The sequence below is a fragment of the Mustela putorius genome, unplaced genomic scaffold (genome assembly GCF_011764305.1).
Source record: "Mustela putorius furo isolate JIRA1106 unplaced genomic scaffold, ASM1176430v1.1 tig00000145_pilon_pilon_pilon, whole genome shotgun sequence".
Lineage (NCBI taxonomy): Eukaryota > Metazoa > Chordata > Mammalia > Carnivora > Mustelidae > Mustela > Mustela putorius.
In genome coordinates, this window is record NW_025421294.1 from 29168932 (window position 1) to 29196212 (window position 27281).

Sequence of the window (27281 nt, forward strand, 5' to 3'; positions counted from 1 at the left end):
CTCACATTTTATAGAAAAGGTTTGCCACCCCGATAGAAATAATGCTAATATTTGTATTTGGGTCCAAGAGTCAGCATTTATAGATGTTGTTGGAGAACTACATGTTCATTTGGCCATATTGTCCCTCTGAAATAAGATTGAAGACGATTAGCAGTAAAAACTGCTATTTCAATATTCGAAGAAGGGCTTTTAGAATCTAAAATTGATAAACTTCGTCAGGCTGTCTTCAAGCAGAGAACTGAAGAAACATGTATTTCAAAACTTGTGAATTATATTCTTGCTTAGAGTTTAAAATTGAGAAGTGAATTCCAGATTCTTTGTCAGATATTAATGGCATTATTGATGTTGTTCCCAAAATGTCCTCTGAATTGAAAACAGTAGAAATTGTAGGACATAAATTTAGTTGAGAATCTCAGAAAATTCTGGTGAGGCTTTTTGACACTAGCCTATCCTCATTTGGTAGGTCACATTATGGGAGTTCTAACTTGCTTGCCACTAAAAGTTAGCTTTATGTCAGAAATAAATTGCACATATCCATAGGATAGGCATTTTGTAGGTGTCTCGCCAGGTTCTGATGACTTTCAATGTAAAGGGTGGGGCCCAAGCAACTATGTGTGTATGGCCACAGCTTTAAGGAATAGGAGAGAAAGGAAAAAAGGACTCAAGACTGGAAAAGAAGAACTAATAATTGTTCTCATTCACAGGGTGTTTTATAGAGAGAGAATACAAGAAAATCTACAAAATATGAGGTTTATTAACATTTATAGTATACATTTTCTGTTTATCCCAGTCTGTCTTCAAGTGAGATTATAGAACTTCACATGGAGTCTAAGAACCTTACAAGAGTGTATTGCCATTTTTACCTCCATCCTTTGTGCTCTTACTGAGATACCCTTCAGGTGTATGCATAGTGGAAACTCTCACACATTTTTGTTAATGCTTTTTATTTATTTAAGATTTTACTTATTAGAGCACGTGTGCACTCACTAGGAGTGGGAGGTGGGAGGCAAAGAATCCCTGGCAGAATCTATGCTGAGCTCAGAGCCCAACATGGATATCAGGGATCCATCCCATCACCCCAAGATCATGACCATAGCAGACCAAAAGTCTGGCATGCCCTACGGACTGAGCCACCCAAGTTCCCCTTTTGCTAGTGCTTTTTAATCTGTTGATTATTGTTTAAATAATTAGAAAAAAGGTTTATATTTTCCCATGTAGTTTCCATTTTCAGTTCTCTTTATTTATTTGTGTAGTTTCAAATTTCCATCTGGTATTGGTTTTTCCTCCTTTATGAAAGACTTAACGTTTCTTTTATAAGGCAGGTCTGCAGGTGATTAATTCATTCAGACTTCATATATGTGAAAATTACTTTCCTTTTGTTTTTGAAGGCTGTTTTGGTTGGCAGTAGAATTCTAGGTTGATAATTGTTTTTCTTTTTTGACTTTTAAGATTTACTACAATAGTTGTCTGGACTGCATTGTTTCTGACGAGAAGCCTGCTATAATTCTAATCTTTGTTTATGTAATTTATCTTGTTTCTTGAGCTGCTTTTACAGTTTTGTCTTCATTTTTTTAAAGCAATTTGATCTTAAGGTGCTTTGATGCTGTTTTCTTAGTATTTCTTGTGCTTGGGGTTTGTTGAACTTCCTGGATGTGTAAGTTTATAGTTATCAAAAAGGGAATATTTTCCATAATTCAGTTTTTCCCTTTTGTTCTCCCTCTGCCTCGAAATGACTCCAGTTACACTTTTGTTAGGCTGCTTGAAGTTTTTCCACAATTCATTAGTGCTCTGTTCAAGTTTTTTTCCCATATCTTTCTGTTTTCTTTTTGCTTTCTGTTCTTGTGTATTCAAGTTTATTAACCTCTTCTCTGCAAAGTCTGATTGTGCTGATAATCCCATCTAGTGTATTGTACATCTCAGATACTGTTTTCATCTCTGAAATTTTTTTAATGTCCCTTCTTACATGCTTATTAATCTTTTCTTTATCTTCCTGAATATATGGAATATAATTTTAATAAGCTTTAAATGTTTTTTTCTTATTCATTCTGTTATCTGTGTAATTGGTAAATTGGTTATAATTGATTTTTCTCCTCATTATGAGTCATTTTTTCCTCCTCCTTTGCATGCCTGGTAATTTTTGATTGAATAGCAGATATCGTGATCTTTACCTTTTTATGTACTGGGGTTTTCATATTTTTTGTAAATATTACTCAGCGTTGTTCTGGGACACAGGTAAGTGACTTGGAAATTATTTGATCCTTTTGGGCCTTTTTTTGAGCTGTGTTAAATAGTGCCAAATTTCTATTTAATTTTGCCCCAGTATTAGTCCAGAACCTTCTGAGTACTCAGATAAACACACTATGGATTATGAGATTTTCTAGTCTGCCTGATGGAAATAGTAACTCTTCATGGCCCTGTGTGAGTTTTAGGTATATGTTCCCTCTGATCCAGGGTTTTTAAACCTCAGCGCTATGAACATTTGGCCCAGATAATCCTTTAGTCCGGGTCCTTGTCTTGTGCATCAGAGGATGTTTACCAGCATCTTTGGATTCTAGTCACTTGATGCTGGTGGCACCAGCACCCTGCCTCTGTGCTAAGTTGTGACAATCCCAAACGTCTCTAGATACTGCTCTTGTCATCCAGGGGAAAAAAATCATTCCTGCTTGAGGACTTACTTCATTCTGTAATATAGTTCTTTCCCTGACTACTTTGCCTCTTTTTGTTGTTGTTGTTGTTTTTAATTTATTTATTTGTCAGAAAGAGAGCAAAGGCACAGAGAGCTGTAGGCAGAACAGGCAGAGCAGGCAGAGGGAGAAGCAGGCTCCCTGCTGAGCAAGGATCCTGATATGGGACTTGGTCCCAGGACTCTGGGATCAGGACCTGCACCGAAGGCAGATGCCCAACCAACTGAGCCGCCCAGGTGCCTGGTTTTTGTTTTTCTTCCCCCACGTTATGGAATGATCTGTATGCAACTGAAGACTTGATGAGCGCCTTCAGTAGGTTTCTGGAATATACGTTACCGGTGCAACATGCTCTCTTGTATTCTGCAAACTCTATCCAGTTTCTGCTTTCTAGATTGCCTCTTCCTTTTCCTCAACTAAAGATACTGGCAAGCAGTAAGTTAGCATTCTTTGAATCATCACATTTGTTTCTCTTCTCTCAGGTGTTAAATTGTCTTCTGTTGCCTGGTGTCTTATCTCATGAAAAATATGATTTCATATATTTATTTTTAGTTTTAGTTGATTATGGTGGAAGGTAAGTCCAATCTATCTTAATGTTGAAGCTCCAACATTCTGTCAATAGGAGATGTTCTGAAATGCTCCTGATCACTGCACCTCCCAAAACATCAAAGTGATAGTTCTTTGATTCCTCATAGAGTTTATTGCCCACTTTCTGAAGTATGAGTGTGTTACCAAGGACTCCAGGGTTACCGGCCTCCTTTTGGTCATTCTCTTGTTCATTGTGTACATTCAGCAAGATACCAACTATTTATGGGTAACAAGGTCTAGATGTTTTCACGTTGTGTTATGGTAGAGAGTGAGAGAGTTAATCCGCTTCTCGGCCTTTTGGCTAAGATCAAGTGAGAGTGAGAATGTTAAAATAGCCCTAAGGAAAAATTGTAAGTTAATATTGTCCTATATGAATGCAGACTGTTTCTGATGATCTTTTGTAATGGAAATGGTAAACAAATGTATTCACCAAATAAATACCCGAGGCTTACTCAGTTCTAGCAACAATGTTATGTTGAGACTATTCGTTAGGATTTGGTTAAGTTTGTGGCAGTCTGCAGGCATTTTTTTTAAGGATATGTGTACTTTAGGAGGACAGTCTATGGTAGAGACCTCACTATTAAATACTGTAAGTTTTCATTGGACACCCTAGTCTTTGCTGTCCTTTGCCTGTATGGAAGCAATATGACCTTTTATTTACTATCTTCTTCTGGGGCATAGGAAGTGGGCTATTTCAGAGGCTTCCACTTGGCTTTTCCCACTACTTACAGCTATTATCACATAGGTCATGGACCCATATGGGGTTATTCTAACTAACAAATATATATTCTAATTTTAAACCCAGGATTTTGAGAGGGACTCTTAGATGGGTCTGCATGCTCAGTGAGTTCACTGTGAGCTAGACTTTGGCCAGGACTTTATTACTTTAATCCAGAAGGTTTTGGCTGGGTGGTTGGTTCTTTTGTTCACCAAACCTCAGCTGGGATCATTTTCTCAGTTTCATTTGTCTTCTGGTGTAAGAAGACATGACTTACATATCTGATATCTTGGTGCTGTTCCATGTGGCCTTTCTCCATGAGACTAGTGGGCTTCCTCACAGCACTGGTGGTGTCGGGGTACTTGAATCTTACAAGTGACATATCTTTACTTCTGCCACATTCTTTTTGATCAGAACAAATCAAAGGACCAACCAGGTTTTTGGGGAAGGCACGTAAGATTCCAGTTTTTGATGTGGGAGTGGTAAGGTGTCCTATTGAAAGCATATAGGATAAGAAATACCATTGTAGCCATCTATGGAAATATTAGTTTATCATATCACTTCTCTATCTGTTGTCGTCAAGAATTTTATAGACCTTTTCTCATTTGTTGTGGTTTTCTCTTTTAGTTTATTCTTTATATATGTATATAGGAAAAAAAATCTTTTTCACTCTATCTTCCTAAGGATTTAGAGATGGTGTGGTCATTGAATTCGTCATGGTTAATTAGTGGTGGTAATTTTTGGAATGACAGATTATGGATCTTTTTCTTAGTGGCTCTATGTTTTCTTATTAATCTGTTAAAAAACAGGTTGTCTTAGCTTTTTTCTTTTGTCATCTGATAATTCTCTTAGCTAATTGCATATCAAAGCAGGAAGGCAGTGTTGGGGAGCTGCCTGTCTTATAAAGTCATCGTTCCATATAAGAGAATAAGGAGGTACATTTTATATAGAGAATTTAAGCTTGTTTATAATCTCTGAGCACCAACATTCTACATAAGTGGTAAAGTAGACCATTCTGTCAGGAATTTGGGCTCCACCTATATTCTCTGCCACTTCTCTAGGCTGAGGTTATACTCTATCATACTGGGAGTTTTAATACCTAGTTATTTGAATGAGGGCTAGAGACAAGTTCCCTATCTCTCTCACAAAGTGAGTAACAGGATTGTCCCACTGGACTTTTTTTTTTTTTTTGTTAATGGTTGATTAATATTGCTTTGGGTCTCTTTAGAAAGAGGTATAATAATATCAAAAATATTTTGATTTTTTTTAAAAGATTTTATTTATTTATTTGACAGAGAAAGACATGGTGAGAGAGGGAGCACAGCAAGGGGGGTGAGACAGGGAGAAGCAGAGTTCCTGCAGAGCAGGGATCCCAATGTGGGGCTTGACTGGGGGCTTGATCCCACGGTATTGGGATCGTGACCTGAGCCCAAGGCACATGCTTAATGACTGAGCCACCCAGGTGCCTTGTCTTTAGAAAGAGATTCTTTAGAAGGTCATATTTTTAGAGGAATATTGACAAATTGGGTCCTATCCAAAGGAGATTAGCCAGGATGCTTTTCAAGATGTAGAAACTGCAAATACTGACACTGAATAATCTGGAGGAAATAATAAATTAAAAATTTATGTTGATATGATAATTTTTTTTGAATAGCTGGATGTCACTGAGGAAGAAGGGTTATATCTGTTTAGAAATGAAATAGACTTTCATATGAAATGCCAAGGTTTTGATTTCTGGCATTGCTTGAGTAGAAGCTTATCAGCCGTCCTGAAGAGGGCTTCCTGTATGAGTGGAGGTAACTCTTTACCTTTTCAGATTTCTTTTATTTCAGAGATTTTGTCTACCGTAGTCAATAGTTTTGTCATGAACAGTTGTTGGCTTAAAATCAGAGTTGTGGGGTGTTAAGATATTTTGGAAGATACATTTGAAAAATAATCTTTTTTTTTTTCCTGTTCTCCAGGATTTAAATACTATTTATTCTTACCTTCATGGAATGGAAATACTATCAAATCTCAGGGAACATCAGCTCAGGTAAGTGTGATGCTCTGTTTAAGAGCTTTTGTGATGGAGTTATTGAAATGGGTTTGGATAGATAATTAGGAGCCCAAACCATTCGGGGGCTTTTTGTAGGATATACATAGGACTTCGGATTTTCTCATCACAGTTTTCCTTAGTCATGGGGCCTTGAGCAAATCTTAACATCTTAGCTGCAGTTTTATCTTTGATGGAATAAAGACAATGAGAGATGATCTTTGTTACAGTGTTTTGAAGGTTACATGAGAGTATCTGAAGCAAAACACAGTGTTGAGTATTTGCTAGTCAATGAAAACAAAACTGTTTACTTTATGTAATTCTTTTTGATATTATGTCCATGCTTAAGATGGACTGGGTATTATGTAGTGTTGTATTAAAGTGCAAGAATTACAACTCCTGATTTGGTATGCTCATATGGGTTCTGTGAATAAGACCTGTAAACTTTCCAAACCCCATTTTCCTATTCTGTAAAATAAAATTTCTTTTCTGCTACCTTATGTCATTGTGATTACATTTATAAAAACACCTTTGAGTGTTGTAAAGCATTTACTGTAGTAACTTTGCATAATGTTTTAATTAAAGTGTGTTTTCCTTCCATAACCAGCTCATCCATTACTTTTTCTGGCCCTCCTTTAAGTTTCTGGTTAGGGACCAAACCAGATTGCTGGAATATAAATGTTAGGGCCTATTATTTTCTTATTTCTGTATAACATAATTCAAATGTCAATATGTCTTTGGAAGAAGCAACACACACACACACACATACACACACACACACACTCAACAGACTTTGATATGTATTTGTGTAAATGTTAGGGCCTTTTATTTTCTCTTTTCTGTATAACATAATTCAAATGTCAGAATGTGTTTGGAAGGAGCCGCGTACACACACACACACATACTCTCTCTCTCTCAACAGACTTTGATATGTATGTGTGTATACCTCTGCCAGTAACTTTTCTTTTCCCCCTGCTAGTAATATCTTAACAGGAGGATTCAGTAGTGAATCAGACAAATGTGTATTTTTTCATAGCAGAAAAGGAACATCGTTCAGTGTGAGTTGGCAGGTTCTAGAGTATACATGATAGTATTGTATTTGTTGTCTCTTAATATTACCCAACTGACGTTTTTGAAAATACTACATTTGATGTATATATTTCTAAACTCTTGGAGTTTAGTGAAGTTAGTGGTAGGTAAGACAATTTTCTGTTGAAGTAATCGTAAGTGTTTTTAAAACCAAGTGAAGATAAAATCATTAAATATTTGGCTTTTTTTTAATATGTTAGATTAATGTCTGCAAGAGCACGCTATGAGAGATACAGTGGCAATCAAATTCTTTTTTGGTAAGTATTTCCTTAATTAGCTTAAACTAATAGCTTTAATGTTTAAATTGTGACTTTTTTTTTTTAAGATTTTATTTATTTATTTATTTGACAGACAGAGATGACAAGTAGGCAGAGAGGCAGGCAGAGAGAGAGGAGGAAGCAGGCTCCCTGCTGAGCAGAGAGCCTGATGCGGGGCTCCATCCCAGGACCCTGGGATCTTGACCTGAGCCGAAGGCAGTGGCTTTAACCCACTGAGCCACCCAGGTGTCCCTCAATTGTGACTTTTAGCATTGAGATTTATTTTATTTGGAAGGAATTTCTTTAGAGTGGATTGAAATATATTCATAAACTGAAAGAGTGCAGGAAAAGTTTAAAATAAAATAGTATGTATTAGTAACAGTTATATATTCACTATATATATGTATATATATATATATATATAGAATATTTCAGCTCTCCTAAAGCTCTGTTCACCTCTCTTGGAAAGGTAATCCTATTCCGACTTCCATCACCATGGAACTCCACACATGTAAGCATTGTTTGGTCAGGCTTTCTTTTCTTTTTTTTTTTTTTTAATTGATAAATGTCTAAGATTCTTCTATGTTTTTGCATTAATTCTTTTTCGTTGCTTTTCTGTTTGTGTGCAAATGACACAATTCATTTATCCTTCCCACTCTTGATTGATAGATACTAGGGTTGTTTCCAGTTTTTTTTCCTATTGTGAATAATAAAGTTTCGACAAACATCTTGTTCATGTCTTTTTGTGCCCTTATATAGTCATTACTATTGGGCATATTCTTAGGAATAGAATTAGTGGAAATGCATGTGATCAAATTAGGAGAATCTGACATTAGAATCTGAGTTACATATTTTATCCTATCTCACTGATTTTATTTTACATTTCCCTGCTTATTGATGATGAATGATTTTCATGTTTTTTGTAGGCTATTTGGGTAGCTTTGTTTTAATGAACTCTGATTTGAGTTTTTAACCATTTTTTAATTGGGTTTTCTGTAGTATTTCTATTGATAAGTAGAAATTGATTTATGAGTTCTGTATCCATGTCCTTTGTTGAGATACTTACATTATATGTATTTTCTCCCACTTTGTGGTTTTCCTTTTCATTCTATTAAAGGTATCCTTTGGAGAGGAGAAATTTCTAACTTTCTCAGTTTTTCTCTTGTGATGTGTGCTTTCCATGTCCTACTTAAAAAACAAAGTCTTTTGTGCCTGGGTGGCTCAGTTGGTTAAGTGACTGCCTTCGGCTCAGGTCATGATCCTGGAGTCCCGAGATCAAGTCCCACATTGGGCTCTCTGCTCACCAGGGAGTCTGCTTCTTCTGCCACGCTCTCTCCTTTCATGCTCGCTCGCTCGCTCGCTCTCTCATTCTCTCTCTCTCTCTCTCTCAAATAAATAAAATCTTTAAAAAAAAAAAAAAAAAAACCCGGGGCGCCTGGGTGGCTCAGTGGGTTAAGCCGCTGCCTTCGGCTCAGGTCATGATCTCGGGGTCCTGGGATCGAGTCCCATGTCGGGCTCTCTGCTCAGCAGGGAGCCTGCTTCTCTCTCTCTCTCTCTGCCTGCCTCTCTGTCTACTTGTGATCTCTCTGTCAAAAAAAAAAAAAAAACCCGAAAATAAAAAAAATAAAAAGTAAAGTCTTTGTCTTTCTCCAGGTGATGAGTTATTTTCCTTCTTAAAATATTGGTAGCAATGACCTCTTTTATTATATAGCTTCACCTGGTATATTGAGATTGTGTTAATTTCCATGTTTCATTATCAGCCCGTGATATTTATCAATTTTTGAAAGCATTAAACTGAACTCACAAGGATTTTAATACCTATCTTGATTCATTTTTTAGTCCATTCATTTATTATTAAAAGCTTGTCTGCTGTACATTATGCTTACCTTCGTGCAGAGTGGTGGGGAGACATAGTGTTTGTCTTTATTGAGCTTATTATTGAGTAGAGAAAATTAATTAAAAGGTGAACGTATTTAAGTACTTTCAAGGAAAAGAATGTATAAATAGATCATTGGAACAGAATTGAGAGCCTAGAAGTAAACCCTTGTATTTATGAGCAGTTGTTTTTTTTTTAAATGATCTCCAGCTAAGATCTATCCATAGAGTGGGTATAACACAATGGAGGATTAAAAAGGAATCACCGATGTACTGTTCATTTACGATGAAGGTGCTAAAGCATTTAGGGAGGCCAGTGTCGTTTTTTCAGCAAATGATGCTGGGTTAATTAAGTATTTACTTGCAAAAAGTTTATTTATTTATTTATTTATTTTTTGCAAAAAGTTAATTTAGACCCTTACCTTACACCATACAGAATTTATACCAAAATTAATGAGCTGTCACTTTAAAGCCATTAGAGTAGTCACAGAAAAAATGTGGACAGTAGCAAATACTGGCACCAGTACTGTAAACAGCTGGAATCCTCATGTGTTAGTGATGTGGATGTTAAATGATAGAGTTACTGTGGGAAGCAGTGGCAGTTTCTCAAAAAGTTAAACAGTTTTACCATGTAACCCAGTAATTCCACTTTTACATATTTATACTAGATAAGTGAAAATAGATGCCTACAAAGATGTACACAAAGATGTTCTTAGTAGTGCTATTTGTATTCCCAGCCTAAAACCAGAAATTATAAAAATTTTTGATGAATGGATAAATGTCATGTAACTGTATAGCGGAGTGCAGTCTGGCAATAAAAAAGGAATAAAGCATTTATATATACCACAACATGGATAAACCTCAAAAACATGCCATGTGGAAGAAGCAAGGGAGAAACATCATATATTACATGGTCCCATTTATATGAACTGTCCAGGAAAGCCACATCTGTAGACACAGAGCATGTTACAGGTTAGGAACACAAAGAAGTGTTCTAAAACTGGATTGTGCTGATCTTTGCACAGTTCTTTTAAGTTTCATGAAAATTGGATTGTGCACTTTTATGGTATTTAAATTATACCTCAGTAAACTTTTAGAAATATTAAGAGTAACAAATCTGTATCTGGTTCATAATACAATTTTAAAAGAAGGTGGAAGTTAATTAGAATTTTAATTTAGAGTTTGGTGGAAGTAGTGAAAAGAGTGTATATTGTTGATCTGGCCTGGGAAGCAACATGGTAGAAAAAGGGAAAGTAAACCATGTGTTCAAGCACCATGAGGAAAGAAGAGGAACTAGTAAGAGAGGAGACTTGGAGAAGCAGATGGAGGCCATCTTAAGATTTTTTGATCTTTATCTTAGGAGCATCTGAAGCCTTTGTATGAATAAGATCTGACAAGATTAAGTATGCCTTCCTTCTCTGGGCTGGAGTTTGCTTGCCCAGGGAAGAGGAGATACAATGGCCCACTTGAAAGCATTTTGCTTTCCTTGGGTTTATTTAGGTGCATTGGCAAACCATGCTCTGAGAGTGAATTTTTTTTCAAGGTCTGAGCAGTTTCTTAGTGTTGGGCTGGCATGGTTCTCCTTGTGGTGGGAGTGAACTTTGGGATTTTCCTACATTTACAGTAGAATTTACTGACAACTTTGTGACCACTTTAGCTAAGTGAAATAAAAATTGGAGGCTTGTGGTGGCATCTACTTAACAACTTTGTCCTGTCTTAATTTCTGGCAAATTGTTTGATTTTATTCCCCCTTGACTTTTTAAGTCATATTTCACAACAGTAAGGAAGTACAATTTCTCTTTTTTTAATTTAATTTAATTTATTTATTTGACAGAGAGAGATCACAAGTAGGCAGAGAGGCAGGCAGAGAGAGAGAGAGAGAGAGAGAGGAGGAAGCAGGCTCCCTGCTGAGCAGAGAGCCGGATAGGAAGTAAAATTTCTAAACAAAGAACCTTAAGTAGGAGATGTGTAACCATTTACGTCTTCCCTCAGTGAAGATTAGAAAATACTAAAAAAGCAACTTTAAAGTACCTGTTGGAGGGGCATCTGGGTGGCTCAGTTGGTTAACTGGTGGACTCTTGATTATGGCTCGGGGAGGGGGGGGCGGTGATCTCAGGGTCCTGAGATTGGGCTCTGTGCTCAGCCCAGAGTCTGCTTGAGGATTCTTTCTCACTCCTTCTGCTCCCCATCCCCCCATCCTCCCAGTTTGCTCATACATGCTCATGTTCTGTCTTTCAAATAAATCTTAAAGAAAAATAATAAAGTACCTAACTGGAAAGTTGACAGTTTTTCCTTCTTATGGTCAGTAATGGGATTGACCTAGAAAGCTTACCCTGAGTGCTATGTGGAATGTTTTAGAAGCCTAGGTTCTGGATGGAGGATGGCAGTATTCAGTGAATACAGAGAATACCAGAAAAGATGTAATCTTGAAGGAAATGGTAGGTAGATTTTTTAATTTGTTGAGTCTGAGTTCTCTCAGTTACGTATAGTCAAGGCAGATAGTTATATAGATAAAAAGTTCCCCAGGTCAGAGAAATGATTTGTTTTATACGTACATATTGGAAGAAGTTAAAACCTTAGTTATGGTAGATAAAGATATTTAAAAGACCAAATGGTTAGTTTATACACTAACAACTAACAAAATTCTGGGTTTCCATTGGAGATTTAACTCAACTAAAAGGCTGATACATTTAAGTCATCTGGTATTCTTTATTTTTCAAACACACATAAAATGAAAGATTTGATAGGCATTTTGTTCATGTCAATACAATTTAAAAGAAATAAATAGATCATGATTCAGATTACAGTTGTCAGTGAAGATATGACATTGATAAACTTGTGAATTCCAAGGAAGTCTTTAATATTATTAAAACAGGATTTTATGGTATGTAGATGTAGTACAATATTTAAGCTTTAATCTTCATCAGATCTTATGATCCACTACACAGAAATGAAGACTGTGAAGCTAAAGGTGTAATAAAATTGACTTAGTAACCATATTCTTGTGAAGTCTGTATCTTAAGGTAGTGATTACACTTTTCCCGTATGCACATGGTCTGTGTAAAACCTTTGGCAACAGTCAGTATTTCCCCCAATTCCATTAAATGTTAATGATTTATGATATTATTAGAATGCATTTCATGTTATATATTTTGTATTGAATTATGTATATTTTGAGTCCTATACATGTGCATATGTGTATTTATTTACTTGTTAATTTTACTTATTTTAACAGTTCAGAAACTGTTGCCAGATGTTGGTATATCCTGCTTTCTGGATCTGTGCTTATGAAAGACTCCATGGTCTTGCCTCCTTGCAGGTACATTTACATTTGCTGCTTTAGAGTATATGCAGGCAGAGTTAATATTACAACTATTTATTCTATCTCTAATGTTAAACTGTTTTATGTAGGATGTATATATTCTCTCAGTAGGTGATATATTTTATAAATGTGCTTGCTTACTGGTACTATTGAAAATAGTAAGAAACAATTGACAATTCATGCTTCTGAGGGTGTGATCTTTAAGTTTACATCATACACAGTATCTTTTATTTGGTCTTTAGTTTTATATGAGATTTGATTTAATTTATCTAATGGTTTTTGAACTTGTTGCTACTAATAGTGATTATAGAGAGGGTGATCTATTTTAATAGTTAAGAAAATGGTTTTTAGAATAATAGATTTTAGAGAACAGCAACTAGATTAAAGTCCTAATTTAACACTGTTAGGACCTTATACAAATTTTAATTTTCTTTATAAAATGAGTATAGTAGTACCTACTTGAAGAGTCTCTATGAAGTTTTAGCAAACTCTACCACTCAAAGCTCTGAACGGACGTCTGTAAACATTGGCAGTCAAGAACCAATCTGTGTGAGTTCATGACAAATGTTCTAATATTTCTTGGGCAAATTACCTAATTATGAGTAGTTTTGAGGAATAAATTAGTTTATCTGTATCTATATCCATATCTTAGAAGAGTGCTTGACTGTTACAGGTAATTGTTAATTATCACTAGCACAATTATTAGGTAAAACAAGAGAAGGGTGCTTGGAAAAATAGTCACATGCAGTGTTCTTCAAGAATTTGTTCTCTAAGCAATTATTAAAATTTTGGGGGCCTAATAATGAAATTTGGTGACATAAAAACATAATTTTTTAATTGACTTATTTCCAATAATGTTGAGCAGATATTTTTAGATTTACTTATTTATTATTTTATTGATTATTTATTATAATTTTAATTATAAAATAATTGTAATTAATATGATTAAAAATTTAAAAATATATTTTATTACTATTTTTCTAAAGTAAGGCTTTTAATTGCAGCTATTAGTTGCAAAACTGTTAAATTTAAATATCAGAGTATAGTCTACTTGATGGATTGTATGGTCATCTCATTTTTTATGCCATTTTTAAAGTCCTATCTTGAGTTCTTCAGGACTGTGATTGACGCTTGGTTAGGAAGTCTGTACTTCTTGACTAATAATACATAGTGTCTCCTGTTTTTACAAATAAAATACATAGTAGTTTTGGTTATTTAAGCTTTTGGGTCATTGTTTCTTTCTCCCTGTGTTTCTGAAGCTCACATTAATGAATTTGTAATAAGTTTTAGCTACTGAGAGAGAATAGCCGGAATGATAGAGACTGCAGTTAAGTTTTAGAAGTTAGTATTGTTCTTTTAAATATTTCCTCACTCTTGCCTGCTCTGATGGTCAGGAATTTGTTGTTAAGACTTTCTGTAGCCATTAATCAGCCATAATAATTCACCATTATTTAGCGATCAAGACAATGAAGCTTAATATTTTAATAATTCACAGACACGTATGAGATTTTAAACAACAAAGTGATGGTACACATTAATGCAGCCCTCATGAACTTCACAGTAAGCATGATTATAGAAGTTTAATCGTGATGTGAAGAACAGTTTTGGGGGTGTTTGGCTGATCAGTCAGTGGAGCATGCAACTCTTGATCTCAGGGTCTTCAATTAGAGCTCCCTGCTGGGTGTAGAGATTACTTAAAGTAAAAATTTAAAAATTAAAAAAAAAATTAACAGTTCTGGGTAGGGGATTTGCATTTTTCATTTGGCACATATTTGTACTAGGTCATAGGCTGACTGTTAGAATTAAATTATCTGTAAATAAACTTAAAATAATGCTTAGCATATACTAAGCATTAAATAACTTTCGTCTTCTGTTAAAATTAATTTTTAGAGCATAATGGCATTGGGATATGATCATTGTAATACCAATAGAAAACAAACACTACTTATTACAGGAGAAGGAGTGAAAGTAGTATTCTAGTTCATTAAAATATAGCCTGTTTCTCTAGATGTAAAAATATTTATTCCCCTGATTGGGGTGCCTGAGTGGCTCAGTTGGTTAAGCATTTGCCTTCAGCTCAGGTCATGATCTCAGGATCCTGGGATTCAGCTCTCCTTGGGACTCCCTGACCGTCCGGGAATCTGCCTCTCCCTCTACCCGTCCCCGCTCTTGTGCTTGCTTGCTCTTTCTCTTCCCCAAATAAATTTAAAAAAAAAATTTTTTTTTTTAAATATTTATTCCTGGGGCGCCTGGGTGGCTCAGTGGGGTGGGCTGCTGTCTTCAGCTCAGGTCATGGTCTCAGGGTCCTGGGATCGAGCCCTGCATCGGGCTCTCTGCTCGGCAGGGAGCCTGCTTCCTCCTCTCTCTCTGCCTCCCTCTCTGCCTGCTTGTGATCTCTCTTTGTCAAATAAATAAATAAAACCTTTAAAAAATTTATTTATTCCTCTTACCAGTCAAGAGACAGAAACTGCACAATAATTAGAACAAGGACAGTTTAAAGAATTATTATTTAAAGAAATGAGGCATTGAGAAGGATAAAGGAGCCAAGGGAGAATACCCATGGAAAGAACAAACCTGAAAGGGGGACTCTTTCCCCACAACTGGATTTTAGGTCTTGTTGGAAATGTGTTAGCTGTTGCCCAGTAGATAGTGGAGAAATTCACTGGGTTGTCTTGCACCAGAGCAGGTACACAGTCATAGGGTCAAAGCTGACAGGAAGAGAATTGCTGACCAGGACTGACAAGAGAACCTCTCTTCCCCCTTTCCAGGTATGGTTAGGCCCTGAGGCTGGGGATAGGACCTCCCTTTGACACACACACACACACACACACACGCACGCGCACGCACGCACGCACATACACACACACACACACACACTCGCTCTCCTAAAGACAATTTTTCTATTGCATCGTTCTTCTACTAGCACCCTCTACTGGCAGAACTTTAACATTTTCAGCAGGCAGAAGGAGAACATTGACTTGAGTCTAGACTCTATTACAAAGTAGATTTGAAACGGAGAGTGAATAGGGGTACCTGGGTGGCTCACTTGGTTAGAGTGTCTGACTCTTGATTTCAGCTCAGGTCATGATCTCAGGATCTGTAAGATGGAGCCTGGAATAGGGCTCTGAGCTCAGAGGGGAGTCTGCTTGGGACCCACTCTGTCTCTCCCCTTCCCTCACTCTGTCCCTCCTCCCGCTTGAATGTGCCTGGTTGCACACTGTCTGAAACAAATAAATCTTTAAAAAAAAAAAAAGACAATCAATTTGCAACTGAAAGGCAGTAATTGTCACAGTCCACTACGCTGGCTACTTAGCTTCCATATCAGTGCTTCTAAACACTTTTGAGCTTCCATCCAACAAAAGAATTCTGTTTACACCTTACAAGGCAAAGCTGTCCTTCATACAAGTGAAGAATTTCTTACCCTCTCCAAAGTGCTGAGATGTACAATCCTAACAGGCATTGCTGGCTATATGAATTACATACTTTATCACAGTGCTTCTGAATATTCTGCTAACTGAATAACCTTGTAAGATTCACTTCCAACAAATTATATATACAATATATATGGGGAAGAGAGGAAAGAAAAAAATGGTTAACACTTAACCAAATATAGACATATACAATAAACAAAGGGAACATATGAAAAGCTCCTGTATTCCTTGTTAACAAGACTGTAGTTGGTTCCTCTGGCTTATGTCTTTCACTACCCATTCAAGTACTTTTGCCCTAAGCTAGCCTTTCATTTGTCCCGCGTTCTCTACCTGATGATGTGAACAAAACTTTGATTTCTGAAGGGTCCTTAAATGTCCTTCCTTGTGGTGATGATGGTGGCAGTTTTTTGTTTTTTTAAAGATTTTATTTATTTATTTGACAGAGATCCCAAGTAGGCAGAGAGGCAGGCAGAGAGAGAGGAGGAGAAGCAGGTTCCCTGCTGAGCGGAGAGCCCAATGTAGGGCTCCATCCCAGGACTCTGAGATCATGCTAAGCCGAGGGCAGAGGCTTTAACCCACTGAGCCACCCAGGTGTCCGATGGTGGCAGTTTTCCATTAACTTTGAATAGTAGACATGGAAGTACAGTGAGGAGTCTAAGTGAATCACCTGGACTTCAGATGTAGTCCTGGTGGCCCCCATTTTGTGCAGCAACTCAATTTCCCCTTGTGATTGGGATTAATCACTCAGGCCATTAGAGTAACCCCTCTCCCCACTCCCCGTTGGCTCAGTGGCCAGGTGTAAGTATATAATTCACTGGAACAGTTGTGTTTCCTGGTAGAAACAATCTTCCTTTGGATATTAAATCTCAAAACCAGCAGAGCTCAAAGTTTTTTGGATGGCAAGCAAAAATTCTGTGAGTTATTTACTAGGTAATATCAGTGAGAAGAGCCACTCTTACTTTCATGCCTTGAATATCAGGCCTACGTATTCTGGCTGTTGGGGAAGACAGAAACCATTGCTGTACTTAGGCTGCTGTGAAATGAGTGCCTTGATAAAAGACAGTGCTGTCTAGAATGCCAGGATCGTAGATCAGGCATATAGTGAGCCTGTGGATAGTGGTGCTGGTAGAAACATGGACATGGAAGGCAAATGATTTCCAGAATCCATTGTAAATCATCATAAATCTGCCTCCAGGAGACTGTTCACGTGGAGCAATGGTATCATATCAGAGTCTTAGTTTTGATCTCTGATGCTTGCAGATTAGGTTCCCAGCAGTAGCATTAGCAGTTGAGCCACTGCATATTCTCTGTCTCTTGACACCATGGCTTCTTCATTCATGGACCCATTGAATAAGCACTGGTGTCCCTGGAGGAAGTTTGACTTGCACAGGGCATGTCATTTTGTTCACCTGATGATGAAAAGCATGCCCTTGAGGCACTCATATGAGACAGAGTTATCTTCATAGTCTGTGCCCATTCTGAAAGAAGTGCTTCCACATACCTTTTCCTAGACTTCTCATTAGCAGTCTTCCAATCCTGTTCCTTGCAGATCCTCGAGCATTCAACCATGCCATTTGGAACTGCCCATAAATCTGTTTCAGTCAATAATTCTGGCCATCTCTCAATCCAGACAAAATGGACATCTAAATGTATTGTTAGAATTAGTATTCTCTGGGAGGATTTTCCTTTACTGCCTTCTTTCATGGTCATCCTTGAGTGACTTGTGGGCCATCCACTTTTGGGTGGTACCTACGTGCTGTGCAGACTCACTGATGAAACAGGCTGAAGGCTTTTATTTCTCTCAGCTGGTCATAAGGAACTGCCCAGGTGGACATAGGCATGGATTGAGGTAGAAGAGGCACAGCAGTAGGAGTTGATTTTGGAGTCTGATCTACCTGTCTGCTCCTGGGTTAACTCAGCCTTTTACACAGATTGCTACTGCCCCTGCTCGACAGGCGTGGCTAACTGTGCAGTTCATAATCGGAAGTTCAGGCAGCATTGTCACCTGATGTCCTGTAGTTAGGCATTCAGAATCTCCGAAGGCCCAGTAACAAGACAGACACTTTTGTTTCTCAAAAGTATAGTAGATATTTGCAGAAGATGTTATGTTTGAGAAATTGTAGACATCTACACTGTCATTCTCAAATTAATGTTTGGGAGAGGCTGTAGAGAGCATCCATATTTGCCATGGACACTAAAGGTACCATTGATATGCTGGTTCATAAGGCCTAGATGGTACAGTGGCTTACGCTCCATCTTGAATTTGCTAGTAGCCTTGAGGACAATTCTGAAAATGGGTCAAAGTAGCACACTAAGGGTATGTTACCTCAAGAATGCAAAATAAACTAACCAACTTCTCTTTTTTGTGGTAGATGGCATGAGGTACAGCAACTTATATTTCAACTTAGAGGGGATATATTGTCATGTCCCAAATTATGGAACTCCCAGAAACTTCACAAGGGCAGGCCATTTGTATTTTTATATGTAATTTAAATCAGTAAAATAAATTTTTAAATTTACTAAAAACTAAGTAGATACATAATAAATCAAATCTGAAATTTATATGTCTTCTGAAATGAATTTAGTCTTTTTCTGGAACTGAATTCACTTTTTAATTGCCACAGTAAAATCAAATTGTAGCTCAAGAAAGCAAGGACTTTATTGAATAGTGGTTTTCAAATAAAATATAATGGTGCATGTATTCATCTGTTCATTCAAACAATTTATGGAGCAAGTAAATATTGATTATCATCTTTTTATAAGACAGTAGCATTGAGATAAAAAAGACTGATTTACTTTGGATAGGGATGACTGCTTTGTTTGAAACGGGCCACACTGTTGTTTCACATGGAAAAAAAAACTTGTTTAGGCAGTTGTGGAAATGGATTCTACAGATAAGCAGTATTAGCTAGGCAAAGAAGAAGGTAACAGAATTTGCAATCAGAGAATATCTCCAGTACTGGGGCATTAATTAATTTAGTAAACGTGGAGTGCCTTCATGTGTCACCTACTCTGCTAGTCTTGGGGTTGTTACGGTTTTATTTAAATAACACTGTAAGTAGCTTTGTTCTTTTTCTAAGGACATACTTTTTTTTTTTTTAAGAATCTAATTATTATTATTTTTTAAAGATTTTATTTATCTGACAGAGATCACAAGTAGGTAGCAAAGGCAGGCAGAGGGTGGCGGCGGTGGGGGTGGGGGTGGGGGGCGGCTCCCTGCTGAGCAGGGAGCCCCATGCAGGGTTCTATCTCAGGACCCTAAGATCATGACCTGAGCTGAGGGCAGAGGCTTAACCCACTGAGCCATCCAGGTGTTCAGGATGTACTTTTAAAATTTGTACCATTCAGAAATATTGTCATCCATACCATTTAACCCATCTTACATAGATGACTAACCACTTTTATTAATGTCTTCTTCAGGTTTTTTAAATACATATGTGAAAAAGAAATTTCTTTTTTCCCCCACATTTCTGACTCAAAAAGGAACACTGTTCCTTGGTTTTAACTCTTTTGTTCTGCAAGGTATGGGTAAAGTTTAGATAACCCAGATGTGCATATCAGTGATACTATAGATTAAACATTTACCTACTTATTCCTCAGATCAAAAAGTTGAACATTATCAACACCCTGTAGGCAGCCTGCAGTCTTCTCAAATTGGCTTTCCTACTTCCCCCTTTCCCACCAAAGATAACATTTTAAAAAATGTAATTAGTCTTTAATATCTGTGGAGTTTTAGCCTGACAGTATGCACACATAAACACTGTGGTTTTGTTCACTTTTGAATTTGATATGAGTGTAGTCATAGAATATTCTTTTGTGTGTAGCTTCTTTGGCCCACTGTTAATGCGATTCATCCATGTAATTACAGTTACTTCTTTCTTTATTAGTATTACATTGTTTGTATAGTTGAGGGCTATTAGAAGTAAAGCAGCTGTGAACATTCTTGTACATCAGATACACATTGGCTTGCATTTATGTAGCAGAGAGTTGTTGGCTTACAGGATGTCTGTATTCATATGAACAGTATTCATATATTGTTGATTGCCAGTTATACTCGAAAGTGGATGTACTATTTTACACATTCACTAGCATTGCATGAGAATTTCTGTAGTTCCATATCCTTAACAACATTTAGTATTGTCGTGGTTTTTACTTATTTTGACCGCTGAATTGCAGTTACTGTTGAGTGTCTATACCTCATATAATTTTAATTTGTATATTACAGATTGCTGATGAGTGAGTGCATTTTTATTTGAATAACTTTTTTTTCAAGTTCATCTTTAGATCTGTTGCCCATTTTTCTAATGCATTGTCCTTTTGTTAATGAAATAGAAATTCTCTATAAATCCTGAATAAGAATCTTTGGTTATTTTTGTTGCAAATACCTTTTCCCTGTGTCTTGTGTTGTCATTCTCTTAGTATTGCCTTTGGATTAATGAAAGTTGTTAATTCGAATGGGGATCAGTCTTTTTCTTTTTGTCTCGTTTGCTTAAGAAAAATTTTCTGTACCTGTGGTCATGAAGATATTTTCCTTTGTTACTTTCTAGAACTTTCCTTGTTTTCTTTTCACATTTAGGTCTATATTCTACTTAGATTAGATTTTTGAGTACAATAATCTTGTGTGGTTTGCCATATGGATTTCTGTATATCCTGTATCCATTCTTGTTCAGTGCCATATCTTTTTTTTTTATAAACAAATATCCACATAAGTGGATATCCTGTTTCTGGGCTCCTGATTGTTACAGTAGATTTTGTCACTGCTTGAACATCACACTGTTGTAATTACAGTAGCTTTATAATGTGTCTTGCAGTTTAACAGAGAAACTGTTAATGAGAAACTGCTAAACTGCTTTCCACAGCATTTGTATCATTTTAAACTCCACCAGCAGTGTCTTAAGAGTTGTTTTTCTTCCTACGCAGTCACCAACACATGATTGTCAGTATTTTAGTTTAGCTGTTCTAGTCACTGTGAAGTAGTTTGCATTTTAATTTTCCTGCTTAATGATATTTAGCACTTTTTCTTGTGTTTATTGGTTGCTGCTTCCTCTATATTCTTTTGTGAAGTAACTGAATAAAGTTTTTTTTAGAGCTTTAAAGTGGAGTTGTTTTGTCTTAGATTTTTAAAAATAGGAATCTTTAATACATTCATGATACAAGGAGATAGGTTTTGCATACATTTTCTGTCATTTTAGGCTTGCATTTTCATTTTCTTAGTTGTTTCTTATTAGCACCATGCTCTAACCAACTGGATGAACCAGCCACCCTAATTGTCTTTTAAACAACTTTATTAAGATGTAATTGATGTAGACTGAATCGCACTTATTTATTTATTTAAAAGATTTTATTTATTTATTTGACAGAGATCATAAGTAGAAAGAAAGAGAGAGAGGGGTAAGCAGGCTCCCCGCTGAGCAGAAAGCCCGATGTGGGGCTCTATCCCACCCTGAGATCATGATCTGAACCGAAGGCAGAAGCTTAACCCATTGAGCCACCCAGGTGCCCCTGCGTTTATTTAAAATATAAAGTTCGATAAATTTTGGTGTATGTATACACTTGTAAAACTACCACTCTAGTGAAGATAATGAGCATATCCATCACCCCCCAAAATTACTTGTGCCCCATTGTAAACTTAGTATTTCCACCTTCCTATTCCCTCCTATGATACACAGGGATTTGATGTGTGTGTTTCCGTGTGTCACTGTAGATTACATTTTCTAGAATTTTATATAAGGTGAAACATAAAATACATATTTTTTTTCTTGGCTGGCTTCTCACATTAAAATTACTTTGGGGCTTATCCGTGTTTTAATATGTATCAATATTTCATTCCTTTTTTTCTTTTTTAAGTCACCATGTAGTACATTAGATCACCAGAGCTTATTCTTGTGCTTCTGAAAATTGTTTTCCTTTGACCTTCATCACTGTAATTCCCTCTCCCTTGAGTACCTGGCAACCACCATTTTAGTCTGTTTCTATGAAATCAGATTTAAAATAAAAAGTTGTGTCTACATGTGATAATGAACAGTTTTTGTCTTTCTGTTTATGGTGTACTTCATTCAACATAATGACCTCAGAGTTCATCCATGGAATGACAGGATTTCCTTCTGTACCACATTATCTTGATCCATTCATCTTTCATTTATTTCATTGCTTTTTATTGCAATATTCTTTTGTATGGATATACTACTCTTGGCAGTTCAACTATTCATGGACATTTGGGTAATTTCCTGTTTTTGATTATTTTGACTTGTGACACTATCAGCATTTGTTTATAAGTCTTTATATGGACATATGGTTTATCTTTTTAGTATATACATGGGAAGAGAATGGATTATAAGTCTTCATGTAGACACATACTTCATTTATTTTGGGTATACAAGTATGTATGTATATTTATTTTGGAAGAGTTAGGTTGTGTGATAGAGAGGGATATTTAGCCTTTTAAGAAAGTGTTACACTCTTTTCCACAGTTGTCATTTTACATTTCTACCGACAGTGTAAGAGAATGCTAGTTGTTCCACAATACCTCCTCACAAACACTTGGTAAGGTCAATCTTATTTTTTAAAGAGAGAGAGCGCACAAGGATGAGATGGGGGTGGGGAGGAGCAGGCTTCAGGGGTCCATCCTGTCGACTGTGGGATCATGACCTAAGCCGAAATCAAGAGTCTGATGCTTAACCAAATTGACCCAGACACCCAGGAGCCCCAAAGTCAATCTTTTAAATTTACATATCCTCATGGGTATGGGATCATAGCTGATAGTAGTTTAAATTTGCATTTCCAAAAATGAAACAAGATGGGATCAGGAGGGAGACAGACCATAATAGATTCTTAATCTCACAAAACAAACCGAGGGTCGCGGGGGATGGTAGAAGGTGGAATGGAGAGGGTGGTTGGGTTATGGACATTGGGGAGGGTATGTGCTGTGGTGAGTGCTGTGAAGTATGTATGCCTGATGATTCACAGACCTGTACCCCTGGGGCAAATAATACATTATATGTTAACAAAAAACATTAAAAAAATTTGCATTTCCCTAAAGACTAGTGATGGTGAGCGTCTTTTTATGTAGTTATTTGTCAATTACATATTGTCTACAAAGGGTCTCTTTGAATCATTTCCCATTTGGGTGGGGTAGGTAGAGTTGTATGATTTATTTTGTAGTTCCGGATGCTTTATGCTTTACATAGTTCCTTCAACAGATGGGTGCCTGACAAATATTTTCTTCTGGTCTGTGGATTGTTTTCCATCTATTAATTGCTTTTCAGAGAGCAGAACTTAATGAAGTCCAGTTTATCAAGTTTTTCTTTAATGGACTTTGCCTTTGTTGTTTGTAGGAAATCTTTGATTAACCCATTGTCTCAGTTATCTGTAATTTCTTCTGGAACCTGTATTGTTGCAGATTTTATTATGATATATTTAGATTTGTGATCTATTGTAGTTACTTTTTTTTTATAGCATGGTATGTGGATCTAATTTCATCATTTTACCTGTACATATTCAATTGTTCTACCACCATTTGTTGACAAAACTATCCTTTCTCTGAATTACCTTTGTATCATTGTTGAAATTTTATTGACTATGTGGTCTATTTCCCAACTGTTTAATTTGTTTCATTGATCTGTTTTTTTCATTGATTTATTTTTTCTGTGTTGTTCCATTGCTACATTATCCTGATGACTCTAGCTTTATAATATATTACAAAATGTCTGAGTCCTCACAGCTTTGTCAAATTGGATTATTATAGATTCTTTACAGTTTCAGGTGAATTTTAGAATCAATTTATTAATTTTTAAAAAAAGCAAAGCCTGGGATTTTGATTGGAAATGAATTGAATCTGTAGACCATTTTCGGTGGTATTGACATCTTAACAGTTGTCTCTTTTAGACCATGAACAAGGTGCATCAGTCTATTTGTTTAGGTCAACAATGTTGTGTAATTTTCTCTCAGTGCTCTTCTGTAGTTTTCAGTGTTGAGGTGTTGCATGTGTTGATTTTATAGCTTGGAACATTACTAAATTCACTTGTTTGTTCTAATAGCCATCTTAGAGAATCTGTAGGATTTTCTGTCTGTTGTCTACTGATTTGTGAACTGACTGTTGGGGTTTTTTTTCCCTAATTTAAATGCCCCCCCCCCCCGCCTTACCCTGTCTTTCCTGCCTTACTGCCCTGGGAAGAAACCACAGTACAGTATTGAAGAGATGTACAGAGAGCGGACAGGCTTTATTGTTCTGTCTAGAAGGGGAATTGGGGATGAAAAAGTAGAACATGCACTTTTTCACCAAACATACTAATAGGTGTAAATCTTTTGCAGATGCAAAATTTATTTACAAAATTTATTTTGTAAAATTGGTCATTAATATCCCATTGTATGCATATGTCACAGTCTGTTTATATAATTTACTATTGAAAGAAATTAAGGTTGTTTCCAATTTTTTGTGATAACAAATAAAGACCCAATGATTTTTTTTTTTTTTTTTGGTAAGATTTTATATATTTTTTGGCAGAGACACAGCGAGAGAGGGAACACAAGCAGGATGAGTGGGAGAAGGAGAAGCAGGCCTTCTGCTGAGTAGGGAGCCCAATGCAGGACTCAGCTCAATGCAGATCATGACCTGAGCTGAAGGCAGATGTTTAACAACTGAGCCACTCAGGCTCCTGATCATTTCTGTACAAGTCTCTTCACGAGCTTCAGTTCAGTGACTGAACTATGTGGTAGTCATATTTAATTTATAAAAAGAACTGCCAGATGTTATGTCAAGTTTTGTACCATTTATATTGCCACCACCAGTTTATAGAATTCACATTGTTCTGTATCCTCCTTAGTGCTTGAGATGGTTAGTCTTTAATTTTAGCTATTCTTGTGTGTATGAAATGGATCTCATTGTGGTGTTAATTTGCATTTCTGTGATAACTAATGCTATCAGCTTTTTTTGGTGAATTAATCATTCACGAATCTTCTTTTGTGAAAAATTGGTTCAGTTTTTTTTTTTTTTTTAAGATTTTATTTATTTACTTGACAGAGACAGAGAGATCACAAGTAGGCAGAGAAGCAGGCAGAGAGACAGGAGGAAGCAGGCCCCCTGCCGAGCAGAGAGCCCTATGCGGGGCTGAATCTCAGGACTTTGAGATCATGACCTGAGCTGAAGGCAGAGGCTTTAACCCACTGAGCCACCCAGGTGCCCCTAATTTGTTCAGTTCTTAAGAGGTTGTGTCTTTTTTGAGGTATAGGAATTATTTGTATATCATGCATAAAAATTCATTACAAGATAAATCTATTGCAAATACTTTTCCTGGACTGATTTCTTGCCTTTTCATTTTTCACTGGTGACTTCTTTAATTGTTACAAAGTCTCAAGGATGATTTTTTTTCCTTTTATTTGTAGTACTTATGTGTGCCAGCGAATCTTCCTCTATTCCAAGTTTTTGAAGATTTTGTTCATTTCTTAGATAGTTTTCTTAAAATAGATTTATTTGAAGTAAAATTTGCATACCATAAAATTCATCCATTTTAAGTTCACAGTTGAATAATTTATAGTAAATGTATACATTGGTGCATCACAGTTACAGATGACTTCCATTGCCTGAAAAAGTTGCCTCATGCTCTTTTGCAGTTAACATGGTTTGCTTTCTGTCACTATCTACTTCTTGCAGTTATTTAAAAGTAGTATTTGGTTTTTGACTTCAGTCAGTTAGAATAATGTTTTTGAGATTCATCCCTGTCTGAGCATGTACCAGTTGTAGCACAGTCATTGTAAAAAAATTATTAAATTGTACTTCATTCTAGAAAGATTCCACATTTTGTCCATCCATTTAACAGAAGTTGAAAATTTTGAGAAATAAGAAATTTTTTATTCTAGCTTGGGAGTTTTTACAAATAACAGTGTTATCAAGATTTACTTTCAAGTCTTTATATGGGCTGTGTGTTTATATTTGTTTTGTATGTATCCAAAAATAGTGGAATTGTTCTATTGTATGAGAAGCATATATTTAACTTTTGAAAAGGACGAAATTGTTTAAAAGGTGACTGTAGTGTTCTACATTGTGGCCAGCAACATTTAATGAATCAAGTTTCTCTGTATCTTCTCCATCACTTGCTGTTGACAGTCTTCGATTACTACTGTTTCAGTGTGTACTTAACAGCATTTCAGTGCTATTTTATTTTGCATTTCATTAGTGAGTGGTGCCTTTGCAGATCCTTCCATGTGCTTATTAGGCTATATCTTCTCTGTTAAATTGTTTGTTAGAGCTTTTCTCTTTTCATTTGTGTTGTCATACTTTCAAATTATAAGAATTTACAGTTGACTCTTGAACAGCTGATTGAGACATCCATGTGCATGTTTTAATGTGTACATAAGTTTTCAACTCCTTTGGGAGGAGGAATATGATTACTAGGTTGTATGGTAAGAGTATTTCTAGTTTTGTAAGAAATTTCCAAACTCTACTAAAGTGTGCCATTTTATGTTCCTAGACCAATGAATGAGAGTTCCTGTTTCTCCATGACCATACCAAATATTCAGTGTTGTCTGTGTACTAGAAGTTAGCCATTCCTACAGGGTGTAATGTATCTCATTGTTATTTCAATTTGCATTTCCATGATGATTTCTGATGTGGAGCTTTTCATGTGGTTGTTTGGCGATCACAAGTAGGCAGAGAGGCGGGCAGAGAGGCGGGCAGAGAGAGAGGGGGAAGCAGGCTTCCTGCCGAGCAGAAAGCCCGATGCAGGGCTCAATCCCAGGACCCTGGAATCATGACCTGAGCCGAAGGCATAGGCTTTAACCCACTGAGCCACCCAGGTGCCCCATCTTTGGCCCATTTTTAAATAATTTTCCTTTTAAGGGTTTTTTTTTTTTTTTAAGATTTTATTTATTTATTTGACAGATAGAGATCACAAGTAGGCAGAGAAAGAGGAAGGGAAGCGGGTTCCCCACTGAGCAGAGAGCCCGATGCGGGGCTTAATCCTAGGACCCTGTGATCATGACCTGAGCCGAAGGCAGAGGCTTTAACCCACTGAGCCACCCAGGCTTCCCTCCTTGTTGAGTTTAAGAGTTCTTGTGTCTTTGTACTTTGGATAACAAGCCTTTTTCAGACGGACATTTTGGAAATATTTTTCTTGGTCTGTGGCTTGTCTTCTCATTCTCTTGACTTTGTCTTTTCTATTAATAGCTTTCAGTGGTAATGAAGTTCAGCTTATTTCTTTTATGTATCATGCTTTTGATTTTGGAGCTAAAAGGTCACTGCCAGTCCTAAAATCATTTATATTTTTCCTGTGTTTTCTAGGAGTTGTATGGCT

At 36.5% G+C, this 27281-nt stretch overlaps 1 protein-coding gene across 7 annotated transcripts in view; it reads left to right on the top strand.

Moving 5' to 3' along the window:
* The window catches only part of RAPGEF6 (Rap guanine nucleotide exchange factor 6), a 194972-nt gene that overhangs the window by 18050 nt on the left and 149641 nt on the right, over nt 1–27281 (top strand). For 5 of the 7 annotated variants that reach the window (XR_006605373.1, XM_004737410.3, XM_004737414.3 and 2 more), the window contains exons 2-4: nt 5949–6019; nt 7309–7365; nt 12476–12559. Coding sequence is in view for 6 of the 7 variants with exons in the window: in XM_004737410.3 (XP_004737467.1) it covers nt 5949–6019; nt 7309–7365; nt 12476–12559 (212 nt within the window). In the remaining variant the exon portion in view is untranslated. Of the gene's footprint in view, nt 1–5948; nt 6020–7308; nt 7366–12475; nt 12560–27281 lie in introns of those variants that run through there. The other 2 variants (XM_004737413.3, XM_045075541.1) reach the window with 2 other exon arrangements.